This window comes from Arachis stenosperma, chromosome 4 (genome assembly GCF_014773155.1).
Source record: "Arachis stenosperma cultivar V10309 chromosome 4, arast.V10309.gnm1.PFL2, whole genome shotgun sequence".
NCBI lineage: Eukaryota > Viridiplantae > Streptophyta > Magnoliopsida > Fabales > Fabaceae > Arachis > Arachis stenosperma.
This window is the reverse complement of record NC_080380.1, coordinates 9,618,869-9,642,039: the sequence shown is the minus strand read 5'-3', so window position 1 is coordinate 9,642,039 and position 23,171 is coordinate 9,618,869. Positions and strand designations below refer to the sequence as shown.

Genomic DNA, 23,171 nt, shown 5'->3' with positions numbered 1-23,171 from the left:
AAAAAAAATAATAAAAATAATAAAATAAAAATACAAATTAAACATTTTTTTCCTTTAATAATACTGCCAATTTGGCATTAATTCATTATTACTAATTGAGTGATAGCTTATGAGTCATGACACATTTCTATTAATCTAGCTACTATTTTGTTTATTAAATAATAAGAGTTTATCTAATTGTGTTCTAAGAATATATGTTAAACTTATAAATTAAGAAATATTTTATTAAAAATATAAAAAATTTAAATTTTTAATGTATTTATTTTTTATTCATTAAATAAAAATATTTAAAATTGTTTATTAATAGTAAATTAAAAATGAGCCTTTAAGGCATATGTAACTAAATCCAAATAATAATAATAATTTGTAATATCTCCTATAATTTGCTTAAAAGAAGTAAACAATAAGTTCCAACGATCAATTAGAGTTATTATATTACCAAAAATGTGATATCTTCAATTGAATGGTTTCTCCATTCAATAGAATAAATTAAAGTTGTAGTAGCTAGTACTACTACTATATTAGTAGCAATGCTAGTATTATTCTTGAATTATGTTGCCCTTGCCCTCATGAAGAGGACAACTTAAATATACCATATGCATTTTGAATAATTTAAGAATATATAGTGATATTAATTTAGTGTTACCCACCTCTTAAAGGGCACTAGTGTGTAGTGTGTAGTGTGTAGGTACCTCAGTGATTTCATTGTCCAATAAGTCAATAACTTATCTCTCCATGCATCATGCATGCAATGCTTTCATAATTGTTGATAACCCCATCTATATCATCCTCAACCCTTCATCCAATACCTAGGGGGGGGGGGGGGGGGGGGGGGACCTCCCTCTCTCTCTCTCTCTTCAACATGCAAATTCCTTAAATAAATATAAAAATGTAGTGTATTACTTTTTTTTGAGGTATTTCATCTCTCTAATAAAAAAATTACGCAAATATTAATTATGTTGTAATTTTACAAGTAATACATACGAAAATAGAAGAGAGAATTTTGTTTTATATAATAAAAAAGCTAAAATTTAAATATGATTATTTTCTATTTGACCAATTTTCTAGTGGTATGAAATAATATATATTAAACTGATAATATACTTGGTTCTAATAATCGAATTGAACCAGTCAATTTAATTAGATTAAGAGTTATGTACTATTTTGGTTTTTAAAATATAGACTGAAATTTTTTTTCGTCCTTAATATCTTTTTGTATACAAAATCATTTTTAAAATTTAACGTAATTTTAAAATTGTATTTTTTACCTAAATTTTAAAATTCAGGACTAAATTATTTCTAACAAAAAAAATTATAAAATTAAAAAAAAAAAATTTAGAGAAGTCATTAAATAGAGGAAAAAATACAAAAAAGTTATTAATGGAGTACCAACAATAATAATACACAATATTCAATAACACAATATACAAATTCAAGAACAACAATAACATCATTTATTGCAATCTAATATTTCAAATTCAACAACAACATAAAAGGAAAGAAAAGGAGGAGATTTAAAATTGTTACGAAGGAGAAGCATGTCCATGAGCAGCGTGTGGTGGAGACGACATCATGAAAAAGATAGAGTTGCTGTCGCCGTTGCTCCTCATGTGCTCACCACTGTTCTACGGTCGTCGCCGTTCTTTTCTGTGTTTATTTTTGGTTCTGTTTCTTCTGTTTTTGTTTATGATGAAGAAGAAGAGATGATGTGATGAAAAAAAAGAAAACAAAGAAGAGAAGGGTATTTTAGTCCAAATGACGAATTTAAAATTACGTTGAAATTTAAAGAGAATTTATATGCAAAAAAAAAAAGATTGGAGACTAAAAAATTTTCGCCATATACCTTAATGACCAAAATCATATTTATCCCTTAGATTAATCAAAAATTGATCACTGAATCGATTTAATTCGAGTAAAAAATCAATTGATAATAAATCAGATAAATAACTTATTAATGGGTTAAATTAGTTTGTTTTTAACAATTAATCACTTTTAAATAATAAAATATAAAAAATTATATTTTAAAAAATATAATATATATAAAAATTTTGTTATTTTGTGTCTTAACCATATTGGTTAAGTATATTATAAAAAAAATATGTTAATATTATTTATTATAAAAATAATTTTTTTATGATATACTTAACCAATATCTTAAATTAAATGACAACGAAATTTATGTATAAATATATTATTTTATTATGTTCGATTTAATTTTAATTAGATTTCGAGTGAGTTTTTAAACATTTAGATATTTAATTTTATTGAATCCAGGGTTTGATTTTCGGATAATTTTTTTATATGAAGTTGACATGTGAGCTACGCTGAATTATGAAGTATTGGGAGGATATACACGGTTGTAACGGTGTTCAATTTTTTGTTTTAGTGAAAAAAATTTGACCGTCCGATTTTATTACAGAGAGAGAGGGACATAAATCGGACGGTCCGATGTGGAGTTGGGGAGCAAACAGAGAAAAATTTGTGTGTGAGGGTGAAAATGATGCTACTGAAAAGAGAATAACATTTTAAAGGTTATTAGAAGCATCAAAACCAATCGGAATCCAGCTGCATGCGTGCCACGTAGAGCCAGTATACAAATCGGACCCAAAATTTTCTGTACCGTTCGATTACTGTACTCGATCCGTCCGATTACAGTACCTCCAATCAGACGGTTCGATTTGTCTTGCGTAATTCTCATATTCTGATAAAACACGATATACCTCCATAATTCTACTATATACCAACCCTCTATCCATATTAAAATTAAAAAGTTCTTGATTTTCACCTCGCTTAAAATAATGAATTTTACAACCAATTCAATTCAAAAACCATATATATATGAGTGTAAATGTACGTGTATTGTGTAATAATGCTTGCTATGGAAAAAAGGTTGGCAGAGGAGACTTGACAGAAATTTTAAGGATTGTTTTCCCCATTGTCCTTTTGCGGATTCCCAAGATAACAGTAAATTAAATTAAAGTGTGTCAAAGCTCAAAATTTAAAGCAACTACTACTTCATCTCCATGACTCCATGGTCCCTATACTCCTCTCTATCTTCTCTGCGCTGTTCACGTGCCACTATCTCTTCTATGCACTTTACTTACGTACCAAATAATAATGTTATGCACCACTATTTTAGAATCTTTGTTGTATTATATTGCCGGTGTATATTACATTACATTACACTAGATATGTATGTTACTTACCACTATAAATATATATCTAATAATGAAGTTGAAAATTATTGTATATATAACTGTTTGTGATGAATCATGTAGTTGGAATTTTATATGTGCAGAAGAATTTGGCTGCTAATAGAAGAGAATCTGGCGAGGGACCACACGACCACAATTCCAATCGTTAAGACACAAAGACATTCGTGAAAGATGAAAACCAAGTATATATGAATATAAAAAATATACGTAAATTTGAAAACTCAAATGTAAAAAGATTCCTTTGAATACTTGCATAATGCTGCACGCTTGTTTATATATGGTAAGTGAATTATACACTAGTGTTGGGCCATTTTAGGGTTCTTGAATAGTGTCTTATGTGATGCTAAATTTACAGATTGTAATTTTTAGGAAAAGATAAGGAATTTTTAGTTCTATTTAACGAATTAATTTATTGTTGGTGGAAGTTAATATTGCATATGCCAACAATTCAAGAGTTACCATGAGTCCCACTAGACCTTGAATAAGTGTGTTCTTTTCCTTGAATAAGGTTTCAATCCAATTTGTTTGCTTAGAAGAGGACACAACATACAAATAAAACAAAAGTTGTATTTAGATTTTTGTTTCTAAATTCTAATATAGATTTGCAAAAGTAAAAATTTGTCATCTACTACTTTATTATCTAATCTAATTATTAGTTAAAGTTATTTTCTAACAAAAACATTTTTTTAAATTGGATCATTGATATAACCGAGATAGTGTAGATTCTTCTTTTTTTTTTTTGGGAGGGGGATTTCTTTTTAAAAATTTTTTTAATGCGTATTTTAGTTGTGGATCTTGTTTTTGGTCTTTAACTTTCTAATGCATGTTTGGTTTTTGGTCAGTAAAAGATAGCTTGTTTGAGCAAGTTAAAGTGAAAACTATGAACTAGCCCATTATCTAAGAGCCCATTATACCTTTAGAGATACTAGACCCCATAAAAAGTCTAGTTTTTGGTTATTGGACCCCATAAGAAGTATATTAGTTCGAAGGAGTTTTGGGCCTCTGGTCCATTGTTAATAAAAACACGTTTCATATTAAGTTTTGACTTGTTTGGTTTTTTTAATCGGGAGAAAGGTATATGAATATTAAGAGAGGGAGAACAATAATTTCTTCTCATCGTGAAAAAGAATGAAATTTTTTTTCAAAATTCAAAAATATTTATTAAGTTATTATACTTTATATACTATATACTATATACTTTTTATGTATTTCTACTAAAAAAATTACAAGTAAACTTACATCTATTGCTGGTACAAAATTAATCTAAGCAACACTAACATATTTCATAATAATTAATTTAAAAAAAATTAAATTATTTTTATATAATTAATTAAAATTGTATAATTGTATTATAAATAGAAATTTTACATATAAAAAAAAGAATAAAATATTTTTATACTTGATTTTTAAAAGATTAAAATAATTTTTTAAGATGAATACTAAATATCATTTATAATAAAATTTGTTTAATTATATTATAAATCTTATCATTGGAAAAGACTAAAATATTTTTTTAATGTTCAAGAGAACAAAATCATCAATATTATCTTAGATATCAACAACATCAACAATATCTCTTTCATGAGCTGTCGTAAACTTATTGTATATCAGAAGTACAATGCATGTATACTCAATGTCTATATATATAACATCTTTATCTTTATTGAATGGTACTTATACTATGATTTACTGTACAAATTTTACAAGAGAAAAATTTCTCTTGTAAAAAGTAACATACTTGTGAATAGAAAAAGATGATTTTGTCTTTTTGAAGATTAATAAAAAAATCTAAAAGAATATCATTATAAGACTAATTTATATTGTTTAATTGTATTACAAATTGAGAATTTTAGAGGGAAAAAGTGAATTTTTTTCTCACCTCCTCTTTTTTTTATACAATTTATACAATGCGAAATCGATGACCTCCATATAAAATAATAAGAATTTTTGAAATTTGAAAAAAAAAATAACTTTACTGACAAATATTTGTTTGATCGGAAGAGTCCTCCAAAAATTCCGATCTTGTGTTAGTTATCAATTTCAACAGGGACACTCATCTCTTATATAAGTGCGTGTTCCATATAGCTTCAACAAACATTAGAAAAAAATATGGCATCGTTGTGTGAGGATAAATTGATTCACATATTCTACTATAAAAATTTTGGAAGTTAGGGTTGAAGAAATAGGGTTGAAGGAGATGTTCAACGGTTTAGAATTGTCAATGGGACTTATTTCATTTTTGTAATCAGGAGAAAGGTGTATAAATATTAAGAAAGGGAGAAAAATAATTTCTTTTTATTGTGAAAAGAATAATTTTTTTTAATTTAAAAATATTTATTGAATTATTATACCTTATATACTATGTAATCTTTATGTATTTCTGCTAAAAAAAATTACAAGTAAGCTTATATTTACTGTTGATATAAAAATAATCTAAACACCACTAATATATCTCGTAATAATTAATTTTAAAAAGACTAAATAATTTTTACATGATTAATTAAAACTGTATAAATGTATTATAAATAGAAATTTTACATATAAAAAAAGAATAAAATATTTTTATATTTGATTTCTAAAAGACTAAAATAATTTTTTAAGATGAATACTAAATATCATTTTATAATAAAATTTGTTTAATTATATTATAAATCTCATCATTCGAAAAGACTAAAATATTTTTTAAATGTTCAAGAGAACAAAATTATCAATATTATCTTAGATATCAACAACATCAACAATAATATTTCTTTCATGAGCTGTCGTAGACTTATATATATATATATATATATATATATATATATATATATATATATAAACATCTTTAACTTTATTTGAATGATATTTATACTATGGTTTACTGTACAAATTTCATAAGAGAAACAATTTCTCTCTTATAAAAAGTAACATACGTGTGAATAGAAAAAAATATTTTTGTCTTTTTAAAGACTAATAAAAAAAATCTAAAAGAATATCATCATAAGATTAATTTATATTGTTTGATTGTATTACAAATTGAGAATTTGAATATAATTTTAAAAACACTAATATTCTTGTAATTTATATTGAGTACCAAAATTCTTTTAATCACTGGCATAAAAAGGAGTTTTTTTTTGTCTAAAATAACATAAAAGATAATTATTTTTTAAAATTTTATTTTTTAATTTTAATTTAATTTTTTTTTGTTTAGGACAAACTTAAAAATTCTATAGTTTATATAGAATTCGTCTAACCCCAACGAACTTCTATATTTTTTTAGAGTTTGCTTATCTTTCGGCGAACTTTAATGGGTGAGAAAGAAAAAGTTAGAAGGTTAATAATGACAACTATTATTATCGTCTATCGAGTACATAAGAGTATACAAAAATATACAGGAATAAGTCGTATTTTTTTTTAGAAAATAGTGATTTTTTTAATTTATAATTAAAAAAATCTTGTTAAATATGACTTATTCATGTGTACCTGTGTATTTTGGAGACGATTATAATGATTGTCATTGGTGCCGGCAATATTGAAAAAGCAATGCTTGTTGGTGTACTTTTGTATATTCCTATATATATAATGGCTTACTGGTGCGCGAAATTGTGATCACTACACAACTTTGCACAACTAACCAGCAAGTGCACTGGGTCGTCCAAGTAATAAACCTTACGCGAGTAAGGGTCGATCCCACGGAGATTGTTGGTATGAAGCAAGCTATGGTCACCTTGTAAATCTTAGTCAGGCAGACTCAAATGGGTATAGATGATGAATAAAACATAAAGATAAAGATAGAGATACTTATGTATATCATTGGTGAGAGTTTCGGATAAGTGTATGAAGATGCTTTTCCTTCCGTCTCTCTGCTTTCCTACTGTCTTCATCCAATCCTTCTTACTCCTTTCCATGGCAAGCTTATGCAAGGGTTTCACCGTTGTCAGTGGCTACCTCCCATCCTCTCATTGGAAATGTTCAACGCACCCTGTCACGGCACGGCTATCCATCTGTCGGTTCTCAATCAGGCCGGAATAGAATCCAGTGATTCTTTTGCGTCTGTCACTAACGCCCTGCCTTCAGGAGTTTGAAGCACGTCACAGTCATTCAATCATTGAATCCTACTCAGAATACCACAGACAAGGTTAGACCTTCCGGATTCTCTTGAATGCCGCCATCAGTTCTTGCCTATACCACGAAGACTCTGATCTCACGGAATGGCTGGCTCGTTTGTCAGGCGAGCACTCGGTTGTCAGGCGATCAACCATGCATCGTGTATCAGGAATCCAAGAGATATTCACTAGAGCCTCATATGCTTGTAGAACAAAAGTGGTTGTCAATCACTTTGTTCATGAGTGAGAATGATGATGAGTGTCACGGATCATCACATTCATCAAGTTGAAGAACAAGTGATATCTTGGACAAAGAACAAGCGGAATTGAATAGAAGAACAATAGTAATTGCATTAATACTCGAGGTACAGCAAAGCTCCACACCTTAATCTATGGTGTGTAGAAACTCCACCGTTGAAAATACATAAGAACAAGGTCTAGGCATGGCCGAATGGCCAGCCTCCCAAAGTGATCAAAAGATCTAAAGAACAAAAGATTCCAAAGATCAGATGATGAAAATACAATAGTAAAAGGTCCTACTTATAGAAAACTAGTAGCCTAGGGTGTACAAAGATGAGTAAATGACATAAAAATCCACTTCCGGGCCCACTTGGTGTGTGCTTGGGCTGAGAAATGAAGCATTTTCGTGTAGAGACTCTTCTTGGAGTTAAACGCCAGCTTTTATGCCAGTTTGGGCGTTTAACTCCCATTTAGGTGCCAGTTCCGGCGTTTAACGCTGGGAAATCTGAAGGTGACTTTGAACGCCGGTTTGGGCCATCAAATCTTGGGCAAAGTGTGGACTATCATATATTGCTGGAAAGCCCAGGATGTCTACTTTCCAACGCCGTTGAGAGCGCGCCAATTGGGCTTCTGTAGCTCCAGAAAATCCACTTCGAGTGCAGGGAGGTCAGAATCCAACAGCATCTGCAGTCCTTTTCAGTCTCTGAATCAGATTTTTGCTCAGGTCCCTCAATTTCAGCCAGAAAATACCTGAAATCACAGAAAAACACACAAACTCATAGTAAAGTCCAGAAAAGTGAATTTTAACTAAAAACTAATAAAAATATACTAAAAACTAACTAGATCATACTAAAAACATACTAAAAACAATGCCAAAAAGCGTATAAATTATCCGCTCATCACAACACCAAACTTAATTTGTTGTTTGTCCTCAAGCAACTGAAAATCAAATAAGATAAAAAGAAGAGAATATACTATAGACTCCAAATTATCAATGAAACTTAGCTCCAAATTAGATGAGCGGGACTAGTAGCTTTTTGCCTCCGAACAGTTTTGGCATCTCACTCTATCCTTTGAAATTCAGAATGATTGGCTTCTTTAGGAACTCAGAATCCAGATAGTGTTATTGATTCTCCTAGTTAAGTATGATGATTCTTGAACACAGCTACTTATTGAGTCTTGACCGTGGCCCAAAGCACTCTGTCTTCCAGTATTACCACCGGATACATACATGCCACAGACACATAATTGGGTGAACCTTTTCAGATTGTGACTCAGCTTTGCTAGAGTCCCCAATTAGAGGTGTCCAGGGTTCTTAAGCACACTCTTTTTGCCTTGGATCACAACTTTATTTCTTTCTTTTTCTTTCTTTTTCTTTCTTTTTCTTTTTCTCCCTTTTTTTTCGTTTTTTTTTTGTATTCACTGCTTTTTCTTGCTTCAAGAATCATTTTTATGATTTTTCAGATCCTCAGTAACATGTCTCCTTTTTCATCATTCTTTCAAGAGCCAACAATTTTAACATTCATGAACAACAAATTCAAAAGACATATGCACTGTTCAAGCATACATTCAGAAAACAAAAAGTATTGTCACCACATCAAACTAATTAAGCTAGTTTTAAAGATGAATTTGAAATCCTGTACTTCTTGTTCTTTTGTGATTAAAAACAGTTTTCATTTAAGAAAGGTGATGGATTCATAGGACATTCATAACTTTAAGGCATAGACACTAAGACACTAATGATCACAAGACACAAACATAGATAAACATAAGCATGAAAATTTTGAAAAACAGAAAAACAAAGAACAAGGAAATTAAAGAACGGGTCCACCTTAGTGATGGCGGCTTGTTCTTCCTCTTGAAGATCCTATGGGGTGATTGAGCTCCTCAATGTCTCTTCCTTGTCTTTGTTGCTCCTCTCTCATGATTCTTTGATCTTCTCTAATTTCATGGAGGAGAATGGAGTGTTCTTGGTGCTCCACCCTTAGTTGTCCCATGTTGGAACTCAATTCTCCTAGGGAGGTGTTGATTTGCTCCCAATAGTTTTGTGGAGGAAAGTGCATCCCTTGAGGCATCTTAGGGACTTCATGAGGAGGAGGATCTCTTGTTTGCTCCATCCTTTTCTTAGTGATGGGCTTGAGGTCATGCCTTCTCAGTTGAACCGGCTTCCCTCTTGAATTTCTCTTCCATTGGGCGTCCTCTTCACAGATATCTATGAGGACTTGGTCCAACCTTTTGATCAAAGTTGACCCTTCTTCATGGCCACATCTTCATAGAAGTGGTCTTGATGCACCCTTGAGATGAATCTCTCTATCTCTCATGACTCGGAGGTAGAAGCTTTTGCCTTCCCTTTTCTCTTTCTAGAGGTTTCTCCGGCCTTGGATGCCATAAATGGTTATGGAAAAACAAAAAGCAATGCTTTTACCACACCAAACTTAAAAGATTTGCTCGTTCTCGAGCAAAAGAAGAAAGAAGAGAGTAGAAGAAGAAGAAATGAGGAAGAAGGGAATGGCTTTGTGTTCGGCCAAAGAGGGGGAGAAGTGGTGTTTAGGTTGTATGAAAATGAAGGGGTGAAGAAGGGTTTATATAGGAGTGAGGGGAGGGGTAGGGTTCGGCCATTATGGGTGGGTTTGGGTGGGAAAGTGGTTTGAATTTGAATGGTGAGGTAGGTGGGGTTTTATGAAGGATGGATGTGAGTGGTGAAGAGAAAGATGGGATTTGATAGGTGAAGGGTGTTTAGGGAAGAGGTATTGAGGTGATTGGTGAATGGGTGAAGAAGAAGAGAGAGTGGTGGGTTGGTGGGGATCCTGTGGGGTCCACAGATCCTGAGGTGTCAAGGAAAAGTCATCCCTGCACCAAATGGCATGCAAAAACACGTTTTGTGCCAAATCTGGCGTTAAACGCCGGGCTGGTGCCCATTTCTGGCGTTTAACGCCAGGTTCTTGCCCTTTTCTGGCGTTTAACGCCAGTCTGGTGCCCCTTTCTGGCGTTAAACGCCCAGAATGGTGCCAGACTAGGCGTTAAACGCCCAACTGCTAACCTTACTGGCGTTTAAACGCCAGTAGGTTCTTCCTCCAGGGTGTGCTATTTTTCTTCCTGTTTTTCATTCTGTTTTTGCTTTTTCAATTGATTTTGTGACTTCTTATGATCATCAACCTACAAAAAACATAAAATAACAAAAGAAAAAAGATAAAATATAACATTGGGTTGCCTCCTAACAAGCGCTTCTTTAATGTCAGTAGCTTGACAGAGGGCTCTCATGGAGCCTCACAGATACTCAAAGCAATGTTGAAACCTCCCAACACCAAACTTAGAGTTTGAATGTGGGGGTTCAACACCAAACTTAGAGTTTGGTTGTGGCCTCCCAACACCAAACTTAGAGTTTGACTGTGGGGGCTCTGCTTGACTCTGATTTGAGAGAAGCTCTTCATGCTTCCTCTCCATGGTGACAGAGGGATATCCTTGAGCCTTAAACACAAAGGATTCTTCATTCACTTGAAGGATCAGTTCACCTCTATCAACATCAATCACAGCCTTGGCTGTGGCTAGGAAGGGTCTGCCAAGGATGATGGTTTCATCCATGCACTTCCCAGTCTCTAGGACTATGAAATCAGCAGGGATGTAATGGTCTTCAATCTTTACCAAAACATCCTCTACAAGTCCATAAGCTTGTTTTCTTGAGTTGTCTGCCATCTCTAGTGAGATTCTTGCAGCTTGTACCTCAAAGATCCCTAGCTTCTCCATTGCAGAAAGAGGCATGAGGTTTACACTTGACCCTAAGTCACACAGAGCCTTCTTGAAGGTCATGGTGCCTATGGTACAAGGTATTGAAAACTTCCCAGGATCTTGTATCTTTTGAGGTAATTTCTGCCTGGACAAGTCATCCAGTTCTTTGGTGAGCAAAGGAGGTTCATCCTCCCAAGTCTCATTTCTAAATAACTTATCATTTAGCTTCATGATTGTTCCAAGGTATTTAGCAACTTGCTCTTCAGTGACATACTCATCCTCTTCAGAGGAAGAATACTCATCAGAGCTCATGAATGGCAGAAGTAGGTCCAATGGAATCTCTATGGTCTCATTTTGAGCCTCAGATTCCCATGGTTCCTCATTAGGGAACTCATTGGAGGTCAGTGCACGCCCATTGAGGTCTTCCTCAGTGGCGTTCACTTCCTCTCCCTCCTCTCCAAATTCGGCCATGTTGATGATCTTGCACTCTCCTTTTGGATTTTCTTCTGTATTGCTTGGGAGAGTACTAGGAGGGAGTTCAGTAATTTTCTTGCTCAGCTGACCCACTTGTGCCTCCAAATTCCTAATGGAGGACCTAGTTTCAGTCATGAAACTTTGAGTGGTTTTGATTAGATCAGAGACCATGGTTGCTAAGTCAGAGGTGTTCTGCTTAGAACTCTCTATCTGTTGCTGAAAAGATGATGGAAAAGGCTTGCCATTGCTAAACCTGTTTCTTCCATCATTATTGTTATTGAAACCATGTTGAGGTCTCTCTTGATTCTTCCATGAGAAATTTGGGTGATTTCTCCATGAAGAATTGTAGGTGTTTCCATAGGGTTCTCCTAGGTAATTCACCTCTTCCATTGAAGGATTCTCAGGATCATAAGCTTCTTCCTCAGATGAAGCATCCTTAGTACTGCTTGGTGCATTTTGCATTCCAGACAGACTTTGAGAAATCAAATTGACTTGTTGAGTCAATATCTTGTTCTGAGCCAGAATGGCATTCAGAGTATCAATCTCAAGAACTCCTTTCTTCTGACTTGTCCCATTGTTCACAGGATTCCTTTCAGAAGTGTACATGAATTGGTTATTTGCAACCATTTCAATTAGCTCTTGAGCTTCTGTAGGCGTCTTCTTCAGATGAAGAGATCCTCCAGCAGAGCTGTCCAAAGACATCTTGGATAGTTCAGAGAGACCATCATAGAAAATACCTATGATGCTCCATTCAGAAAGCATGTCAGATGGACATTTTCTGATCAATTGTTTGTATCTTTCCCAAGCTTCATAGAGGGATTCTCCATCCTTCTGTCTGAAGGTTTGGACTTCCACTCTAAGCTTACTCAATTTTTGAGATGGAAAGAACTTTGCCAAGAAGGCATTGACTAGCTTTTCCCAAGAGTCCAGGCTTTCTTTAGGTTGTGAGTCCAACCATGTCCTAGCTCTGTCTCTTACAGCAAAAGGGAATAGCATAAGTCTGTAGACCTCAGGGTCAACCCCATTAGTCTTGACAGTGTCACAGATTTGCAAGAATTCAGCTAAGAACTGATGAGGATCTTCCAATGGAAGTCCATGGAACTTGCAATTCTGTTGCATTAGAGAAACTAATTGAGGCTTAAGCTCAAAGTTGTTTGCTCCAATGGCAGGGATAGAGATGCTTCTCCCATAGAAGTCGGGAGTAGGTGCAGTAAAGTCACCCAGCACCTTCCTTGCATTGTTGTTGTTTTCGGCTGCCATGTGTTCTTCTTCTTTGAAGAATTCGGTTAGGTCCTCTACAGAGAATTGTGCCTTAGCTTCTCTTAGCTTTCGCTTCAGGGTCCTTTCAGGTTCAGGGTCAGCTTCAACAAGAATGCTTTTGTCTTTGCTCCTGCTCATATGAAAGAGAAGAGAGCAAGAAAATATGGAATCCTCTATGTCACAGTATAGAGATTCCTTGAGGTGTCAGAGGAACAGAAAAATAGAAAGAAGAGGTAGAAGAATTTGAACTTTAATTAGATAGAGTTCGAATTGTGCATTGAGAAGGAGTGGTACTCCATAAGTAGAAGGATGTGGGAAGAGAGGAAGAAATTTTCAAAAATCAAGTGAAATATTTTGAAAATATTTTTGAAAAACTTTAATTGATTTTCGAAAATCAAGAGTGTGAAAGAAATCAAGTAATTTTTGAAAAAGATTTTGAAATTAGAAATCAAAAAGATATGATTAAAAACTGTTTTGAAAAAGATGTGATTAAAAAGATATGATAAAAAATTATGCTTTTAAAAAGATATGATTGAAAAGATATGATTTGAAAACAATTTTAAAAAGAATTGATTTTAAAAATTAATGACTTGCCTAACAAGAAAAGATATGATTCAAACATTAAACCTTTCTCAACAGAAAAGGCAACATACTTAAAATGTTCAATCAAATCATTAATTGTTAGTAAGTATCTTTGAAAAAGGAAAGAAATTGATTTTGAAAACATTTGATTGAAAAGATATGATTTGAAAAAGATTTGATTTTGAAAAACTTTGAAAACTTGAAAAAAAATTGATTTTGAAAACAAAATCCTCCCCCTTGTGCCATCCTGGCGTTAAACGCCCAGAATGGTGCACATTCTGGCGTTTAACGCCCAATGCACTATCTTTTTGGGTGTTAAACGCCCAACCAGGCACCCTGGCTGGCGTTTAAACGCCAGTCTGTCCTTCTTCACTGGGTGTTTTGAACGCCCAGCTTTTTCTGTGTAACTCCTCTGCTGCATGTTCTGAATCTTCAGTTCCCTGTACTATTGACTTGAAAATAGAACCAAGATCAATTAAGCAATGCATGCAAGACACCAAACTTAAAATTAGACACTAGACTCAAACAAGAAACATAAAATATTTTTTGGTTTTTTATGATTTTTATAATTTTTTTGTGCTTTTTCGAAAATTATATGAAACTAGAAAATAAAAGTTTCATAATTCTCAATTTGGATTCCAGGAATCATTGCAATGTTAGTCTAAGACTCCGGTCCAGGAATTAGACATGGCTTCACAGCCAGCCAAGCTTTCAAAGAAAGCTTCGGTCCAAAACACTAGACATGGCCAATGGCCAGCCAAGCCTTAGCAGATCATTGCTCCAACAGCAAGATTGATAGAAATCAACAAGCTCTTGTGATGATAAGTTGAAACCTCGGTCCAATAAGATTAGACATGGCTTCTCAGCCAGCCAGACTTCAACAGATCATCATGAAACACTAGAATTTATTCTTAAGAACTCTGAAGAAAAATACCTAATCTAAGCAACAAGATGAACCGTCAGTTGTCCATACTCAAAACAATCCCCGGCAACGGCGCCAAAAACTTGGTGCGCGAAATTGTGATCACTACACAACTTTGCACAACTAACCAGCAAGTGCACTAGGTCGTCCAAGTAATAAACCTTACGCGAGTAAGGGTCGATCCCACGGAGATTGTTGGTATGAAGCAAGCTATGGTCACCTTGTAAATCTTAGTCAGGCAGACTCAAATGGGTATAGATGATGAATAAAACATAAAGATAAAGATAGAGATACTTATGTATATCATTGGTGAGAGCTTCGGATAAGTGTATGAAGATGCTTTCCCTTCCGTCTCTCTGCTTTCCTACTGTCTTCATCCAATCCTTCTTACTCCTTTCCATGGCAAGCTTATGCAAGGGTTTCACCGTTGTCAGTGGCTACCTCCCATCCTCTCATTGGAAATGTTCAACGCACCCTGTCACGGCACGGCTATCCATCTGTCGGTTCTCAATCAGGCCGGAATAGAATCCAGTGATTCTTTTGCGTCTGTCACTAACGCCCCGCCTTCAGGAGTTTGAAGCACGTCACAGTCATTCAATCATTGAATCCTACTCAGAATACCACAGACAAGGTTAGACCTTCCGGATTCTCTTGAATGCCGCCATCAGTTCTTGCCTATACCACGAAGACTCTGATCTCACGGAATGACTGGCTCGTTTGTCAGGCGAGCACTCGGTTGTCAGGCGATCAACCATGCATCGTGTATCAGGAATCCAAGAGATATTCACTAGAGCCTCATATGCTTGTAGAACAAGAGTGGTTGTCAGTCACTTTGTTCATGAGTGAGAATGATGATGAGTGTCACGGATCATCACATTCATCAAGTTGAAGAACAAGTGATATCTTGGACAAAGAACAAGCGGAATTGAATAGAAGAACAATAGTAATTGCATTAATACTCGAGGTACAGCAGAGCTCCACACCTTAATCTATGGTGTGTAGAAACTCCACCGTTGAAAATACATAAGAACATCGGCCATGCCTCCCAAAGTGATCAAGAGATCTAAAGAACAAAAGATTCCAAAGATCAGATGATGAAAATACAATAGTAAAAGGTCCTACTTATAGAAAACTAGTAGCCTAGGGTGTACAAAGATGAGTAAATGACATAAAAATCCACTTCCGGGCCCACTTGGTGTGTGCTTGGGCTGAGCAATGAAGCATTTTCGTGTAGAGACTCTTCTTGGAGTTAAACGTCAGCTTTTATGCCAGTTTGGGCGTTTAACTCCCATTTAGGTGCCAGTTCCGGCGTTTAACGCTGGGAAATCTGAAGGTGACTTTGAACGCCGGTTTGGGCCATCAAATCTTAGGCAAAGTGTGGACTATCATATATTGCTGGAAAGCCCAGGATGTCTACTTTCCAACGCCGTTGAGAGCGCGCCAATTGGGCTTCTGTAGCTCCAGAAAATCCACTTCGAGTGCAGGGAGGTCAGAATCCAACAGCATCTGCAGTCCTTTTCAGTCTCTGAATTAGATTTTTGCTCAGGTCCCTCAATTTCAGCCAGAAAATACCTGAAATCACAGAAAAACACACAAACTCATAGTAAAGTCCAGAAAAGTGAATTTTAACTAAAAACTAATAAAAATATACTAAAAACTAACTAGATCATACTAAAAACATACTAAAAACAATGCCAAAAAGCGTATAAATTATCCGCTCGTCACTTACAAATTGGAATTTCCGAAAATTTGGGTGAACTACAAGGTAGCGTTTGTTTTCGGTGAAGTTTGTCTTCAGTGAAGTTTAATGGTGAAAAATACTTCCAATTTCATTGATTTTGCACAAACACAACGATTTGTGTAAATATTATAACTTTTGAAAAATAAATTATCTCCTCAACACCGCCAACAACAGAAAATCAGAGCTCTTCGTTCTTTTCACTAGTGCGTCAACTTGTTTCCAGCTACTTCTTCTTCATTAATGGTAGCAACACCAGATGATTATCCATTAGAAAATTATCAATAAAATTTTATTTTAGACTTTATCCATGGAATATATGAACCATCACAGGATTACACAACAGAACCAAAATATATAGTAATTATTAATAATATATCACTAATCAAAATAAATTATTAATAATATCATCATAAAAACAAACAAAAATGACAGGAAGAAAAAAAAAACAACAAAATGGGGAGTTGCCTATTTTTGTCGGCATAAGAAGGAAAGAATAATAAGGAAACATGAAGGATTTTAAGTATCTCATTCCTAGTTGAATCGAAACCACTTGCCGGACCTAGATGAACAAATCGTAGAGGTGCCTCTTGTCGGTCGACTTCAGGGTTCAAATCCCCAACGTACAGCAACCTAATGAACTGGTTCATCACATTTGCAACACCTACCACCGGTTGTGAAGGAGCGGTTGCAACGCTGTTCTGCGGTGGACGCGGTTCTACCATGAACGCCGGTTCGTGTCTTTTCCCGATCACTACCCTTCTCTATCTTCTCTTCCAGCTATTCCGTTTATCACCGCGAGCTCCTTCTATCTTGCCGATGAGAGAGAGAGAGAGCACGAGAAAGAAATAAGAGAAAGAGAGATAGAGACTTCAAAATTTGTTCACTTAATTCTTTATTTCCAATACTCTAATTTTTTTGTTCAAATTATGATTTTTTTTAGAAAAGAACCCGCTCAAAATCTTTTCTCTTGGTAGTCTTATTTTGTCCCATTTTTGTGCCACTTGTCATATAAATAGGTTAGACATTTGTTAACTAAATAGACTATACACTTGCCAAGTAACAAACCTACTACTACTCTCCTATTATATATTAATTAGCTGGTGCATCGACCTGTGCGATGCACGAAAATGACACAAAAATAATGAAAAAACATTAGATATATCATATATGGTAATTAAAACTAAAACGCATAAAATTAGTATTCAATTAACTTAAATAATGAACCAAGTTGGGTTGATCTAGTGGTTAGCTCACTAGTCCATTTAAGCAAGTGTCGGGAGTTTGAATCTCGCCTTGTGCATGCAACAATCCATTGGCCGGCGACAAACCCTTAAATGGAGTTTAGTACCGTGGCGGATTAGTCCGGGATACCGTGGGAAACAAAAAAAATTAACTTAAATAATGGAAAATTATTAACTAATATATATATATATATATAATAATTAATTTTTATAATACATAAATTATTTTTTATAATAATTTGATTTATGTAATTTTATAATGGTAGATAGACTATTAAAAATAAAAAAAATTAATTATTCTATTAGTTTCTATAGTTTCACTAAATTTTTAATTAGGTTTATATACTTTTTTTTCTTTCAATTGGGTTTCTACACTGCTTTAATTTTGTAATAAGTCTTTTCTAGTGTAAAAAATATTAGAATTAATTGAATATTTCTTTGCATATTGAAGATATTTATAATTAAAAACTTAATTAAATCTTTGACCGCATGTATTTTGGTAAAAATATTATGTTAATTTTAAAATTTTTAACATGAAAAACACGTAATTACAAAATTAAAAGTAGTGTAGGGACCCAATTGAAAGTAAAAAAAGTATAGAAACCTAATTAAAAATTTAGTAAAACTATAAGGACTAACAGGATAATTAAACCAATAAAAAAATACTAAGATCTTATGTTCTTTTTAAACGTTTCTTATATTGTCTTCAGCCAATTTGTTTTTGCTTTAAGCTTCAAACATTTAGTTTCAAAGTTTGACTTCTATTATTAAATATAAAAAAAAATTTATAGTGATGTAAATTGTCCCTTTATTTTTAAATTTTTTTTATAATGGAATAATCAATCTATATATCAAAAATATATTGAAAAAATAAATCTTTCAATTATTTTTTAAAATGTAGTATTCAAATCAACTAAAAAAAGAAAAATCCAACATCATCACTCTACTTTTTGAACTGGTTCAGTTCTGTAATAATCTCCTAGTGCTTATGTCCTTCATGCACACCTCACCATTTTGTCTCTAAAATCGTTAACATTAAGCACCCTATTTTGTTCAACATTATGTCATTTTTCTTAATAAATCACGTTCTCGTAGCATTCAACTCATTCATTTTTCTTTCAGAATCGGTTCATTTCCAATCATTTTTCAGGATCGCTAATTCCTAAAGATCGCTGATAACAGAGTCCAACAACCCACCCAAACAGAGCTCTTAGCTCAGACTGCCGAACTTCAGGCGAAGGTTCGAAGGATAGCTGAATTGTCATCTAACAACCACGCTGACAAGCATGGCGAAGGGAACACGGATCCCCACAATCTCACCCCGCCAAAAGAGAGGCTAACCATAGACAACCCTTTTTCGGAGAAGATTACCAAATTTCAAATGCCAAAAAAATTCGTGCTGCCAACCGCCCTTGAACCATATAAGGGGTTCGGTGATCCTCGTACCCATATTAAAAAATTTCAATCTATGATGTTCTTTAATGGCGCTTCTGAGCCAATACTTTGTCGAGCTTTCCCCACTTATCTTGATGGTGCTGCATTACTCTGGTTTTCTAAGTTGTCTGCAGGTTCAATCTCCCCTTTCGAAGAACTAGCAAGATCCTTCATCGATTACTTTGCCGCATCGAGAATATATGTGCATGGGTCAGACTACTTGAGCACCATCAGACAAGGGCAACAAGAGAGCCTAAAGAACTACATGACACGGTTTGCCGACGCAACCATGGAAATTCTATATCTGAACCCGAAGGTCTATTTACATGCCCTCAAAAGCGGCCTCCGACCTAGCAAGTTTCAAGAAATGATCGCAGTGACAAAACCAAAAACTTTGGACAAATTTCGAGAAAAGGCTGTTGGGCAGATAGAGGTAGAAGAGCTTCGTGAAGCTCGGAAAACAGACAAACACCCACCCAAAAGAGAAGAGGAGAAGGCTTTCAGGTCGTCAGGAAACAAGGAATCAAAGAACCTTTCAAGCTCACACCCAAATTTGATACCTACACCAGATTCAACATCAAAAGGGAAAATATAATCAAGAAAATCCTTCACGCCAAAATAATCAAGCCCCTTACACGAGCAGGAAGCTACCAAGACCAGAGATTTGTGGACAAAAACAAACACTATGCTTTCCACCTGAAGTTCGGGCACACCACAGACGAGTGTGTCATAGCAAAGGACTTATTAGAGAGGTTAGCTCGACAAAGTCTCCTAGACAAGTACATTGAGGAACGAAAGAACAAGGAAAACAACTCAGAACGAAAGGAGTGTCTGCAAACATCAGCAGAACAAGACAAAAGGAAATGTATAGTGCCTGACCCACCAAGAAGCATAATAAACTACATATCAGGAGGATACGCGGGGGGCGGTAAAACAATCTCGGCCAGGAAGCGCAGTTACCGGAAAATGCTAGCAATTGAAGGAACGACATACTCCAAAAAAGAAAACACACAAAACATGCTGATAACCTTCTCCTAATCTGACCTCAATTCAACAAGCCCAAACCTTGATGACCCAGTGGTAATCTCCATTCAGACTAGAGAAATGTTGGTAAGAAAAGTTTTATTAGACCCAGGCAGCAATGCCGATGTCCTGTTTTACTCTACTTTTAAAAAGATGAAACTATGTGAAAAAGCCATGCAACCCTCTTCGGGAGAGCTGGTTGGGTTCTTTGGATAGAGGGTCCCCATCCTAGGGCATATATGGCTAAAGACGACAATGGAAGAAATCCCTTTGTCGAGAACAATTGATATTCAATACCTTATAGTAGACTGCTATAGTCCATATAATATTATTATGAGAAGGCCTACCCTGAATGCTTTCAGGATAGTGGTATCTACTTTACATTTGTACGTTAAGTTCCCTGTGCAGGAAAACAGAATCGCAACAGTACATACGGATCACCAAGAAGCTCGACAGTGCTACAATTCCAGCCTAAAGCAAAACTCAGAAAAACAAACACCTCGGCCACGGGTGCAAGCCATTCACAGTCCCAGCGAGGTCCTAACGCTGTTCGAACTTGATCCCAGGGAAGACCTCAATGAAAGACCTCAACCCATGGACACCCTCCAACGAGTCATGTTGACCAATAAGGAGGAACAATTCATATACATCGGAGAAGCTCTTAAAGGAGAAGAACAATCAAAATGAATCTTGGTACTTCGAAACAACGCCGATCTGTTTACATGGACACCGTCCGACATACCTAGAATAGATCCAGAAGTCATTTGTCACAAGTTGGCTATTGACAAGGCGATCCGACCTGTTTCCCAGAAGAAAAGAAACTTCAGAATAGAAAAAATGCAAGCAACCCTGGAGGAAACCAAGAAGCTCCTCAATGCAGGCTTCATCAGAGAGATCCGCTTCAGCATATGACTCTCCAACGTGGTGATGGTAAGGAAAAGTTCAGGTAAATGGCGCATGTGCGTCGACTTTACAAATCTAAATAAGGCCTGCCCTAAAGATGCTTATCCGCTACCTTGCATTGATAAATTAGTAGATAATGCTTCCGGTTTTAACAGCTTAAGCTTCATGGATGTATACTCTGGTTATAACTAGATCATGATGCACCCAGAAGACCAAAGCAAAACAGCTTTCATAACAGAACATGGAAATTTTTGTTATAAGGTAATGCCATTTGGTCTAAAGAACGCAGATGCACCATATCAAAGACTAATGAACAAGGTATTCCAAGAACAAATAGGTCGGAATGTGGAAATCTACGTAGATAATATGGTAGCAAAAACACCAGCACAAGGCGCACATTGTGATGACTTAGTAGAAATCTTCAACCAAATCCGAGCTTACAACATGAGGCTCAACCCAGAAAAATGCGTCTTCGAGGTACAAGGAGGAAAATTCCTCGGACTCATGCTGACTTCACGAGAAATTGAAGCAAACCCAGAAAAATGTGATGCTATACTAAACATGGCAAGTCCGAAGACAATAAAAGTGATCCAGCAACTAGCAGGGAGGGTGGCCGCACTGTCACGTTTCTTGGTCGCAGTAGCAAACCAATCATACCACTTCTTCCAAACAATTTATGGAACAAAAAATTTTCATGGACCGAGGAATGCGAAAAATCTTTTGCTGAGCTAAAATAGCTCTTATCATCACCTCCAATGCTCCAGAGACCAAAAGCAGGTAAACCATTGCATTTATACCTATCAATATCTAACCATGCTATAAGTTCCGTTCTAGTTGTTGAAACAGAAAAAATGCAAAGGCCCGTGTATTTCTTCGTCAGCAGAGTGCTACAGCTAACAGAGACAAGATACCCAAAGATAGAACAAATGGCACTAGCCCTAATCACCACAGCAAGGAGACTAAGGCACTATTTTTAGAGCCACACAATAATAGTACGAACTGACCAACCTCTGAGGCAAATACTAACCAGACCCGAGCTAGCTGGACGACTAATCAAGTGGTCTGTTGAGCTTTCCAAGTTTGATATTCAGTACCAATCAAGAAAGACACTGAAGTCACAAATACTGGCCGACTTTGTCTTAGAAATGACTACCGAGACACAACCCATAGAGCTGAATTGGAACCTACATGTAGATGGAGCATCAAACTGAGAAGGAAGTGGAGCAGGTGTACTACTAAAAGAAGGAGACAAAGTAATAGCCGAACAATCATTACAATTCTCCTTCGCAGCAAGCAACAACCAAGGAGAGTATGAGGCTCTGCTGGCCGGATTAAAGCTTGCCCAAAAAGCTTAAGGATACCTCGACTCATAGTCTATTGCGACTTCTTACTAGTAGTGCAACAAATCAGAGGCGACTTCCAGGTAAAAGATCCTTTGTTAGAAAAATAATGCCTCATAGCAAAGGATCTCATTTCAAAGTTCAATAAATTTGAAATTATACATGTGAATAGAGAGCAAAACACTAGGGCCGACGTGCTATCTAAATTGGATTTGGATCCTCTAAAGTTTGAATTTCACTTTAGAGAGTAAAGTGTGATCTCTCACCATTAATTTTATAAATACGATCAAGAATAAATATAAAAGAAAAACTATTAAAGGATAAAATATCATACTTTACTCTCTAGAGTGAAATTCAAACTTTAGAGGATCCAAATCCATCTAAATTAGCTACCACTAGGCAAACAACACACACACCAACACTGTCACAACTAACACTTGAAAAACCAAGCTTTGAACTAAATGGTGTATTAAGCATTACATAGATAAGAGACTGGAAGACACCATTCCTCGAGTATATTAATGCAAGAACCATCCCAAGGGAAGAAACAAACCCACAGCTCTTCTGAAGAAGAGCAAGCTTCTACACAGTGATCGGAGACACCCTATACAGACGAGATTATTCACAACCACTCCTCAAATGCATCAGCAAAGATGATGCTGACGTGGTCATGGCAAAAACACATGAAGGAGTATGCGGAAACCACATAAGAGGCCGAGCCCTAGCTGCTAAGATCCTACGGACAGGATATTATTGGCCAACAATGAAAAGATATTGTATCGCTAAGGTCAAAGCGTGTGACAATTGTCAAAGACGCGCCACAATATCAACAACCCCAGCCGAGAAATTGCACACCTTGGAGGTAAGCTGGCCTTTTGACAGATAGGGACTAGACATTCTCAAACCCTTCCCGAAATCGGAAGGGCAGGTAAAATTTCTTTTAGTATCAATAGACTACTTCTCAAAATGGATAGAAGCACAGCCA

The 23,171-nt window shown here is 35.3% G+C and overlaps 1 protein-coding gene and 1 non-coding gene across 2 annotated transcripts; both read left to right on the top strand.

The window, feature by feature from the left end:
* The first annotated feature begins 12,500 nt into the window (after nt 1-12,500).
* Nucleotides 12,501-12,604, top strand: LOC130977483 (small nucleolar RNA R71). The gene has a single exon (XR_009085172.1). It is a non-coding gene; the product is annotated as a small nucleolar RNA R71 (small nucleolar RNA).
* A 6,263-nt stretch (nt 12,605-18,867) lies between these two features.
* LOC130974565 (uncharacterized) lies at nt 18,868-19,515 on the top strand. Its single transcript, XM_057899436.1, has one exon. The coding sequence runs from the start codon at nt 18,868-18,870 to the stop codon at nt 19,513-19,515; it is 648 nt and encodes a 215-aa protein (XP_057755419.1).
* The last annotated feature ends 3,656 nt before the right edge of the window (nt 19,516-23,171 follow it).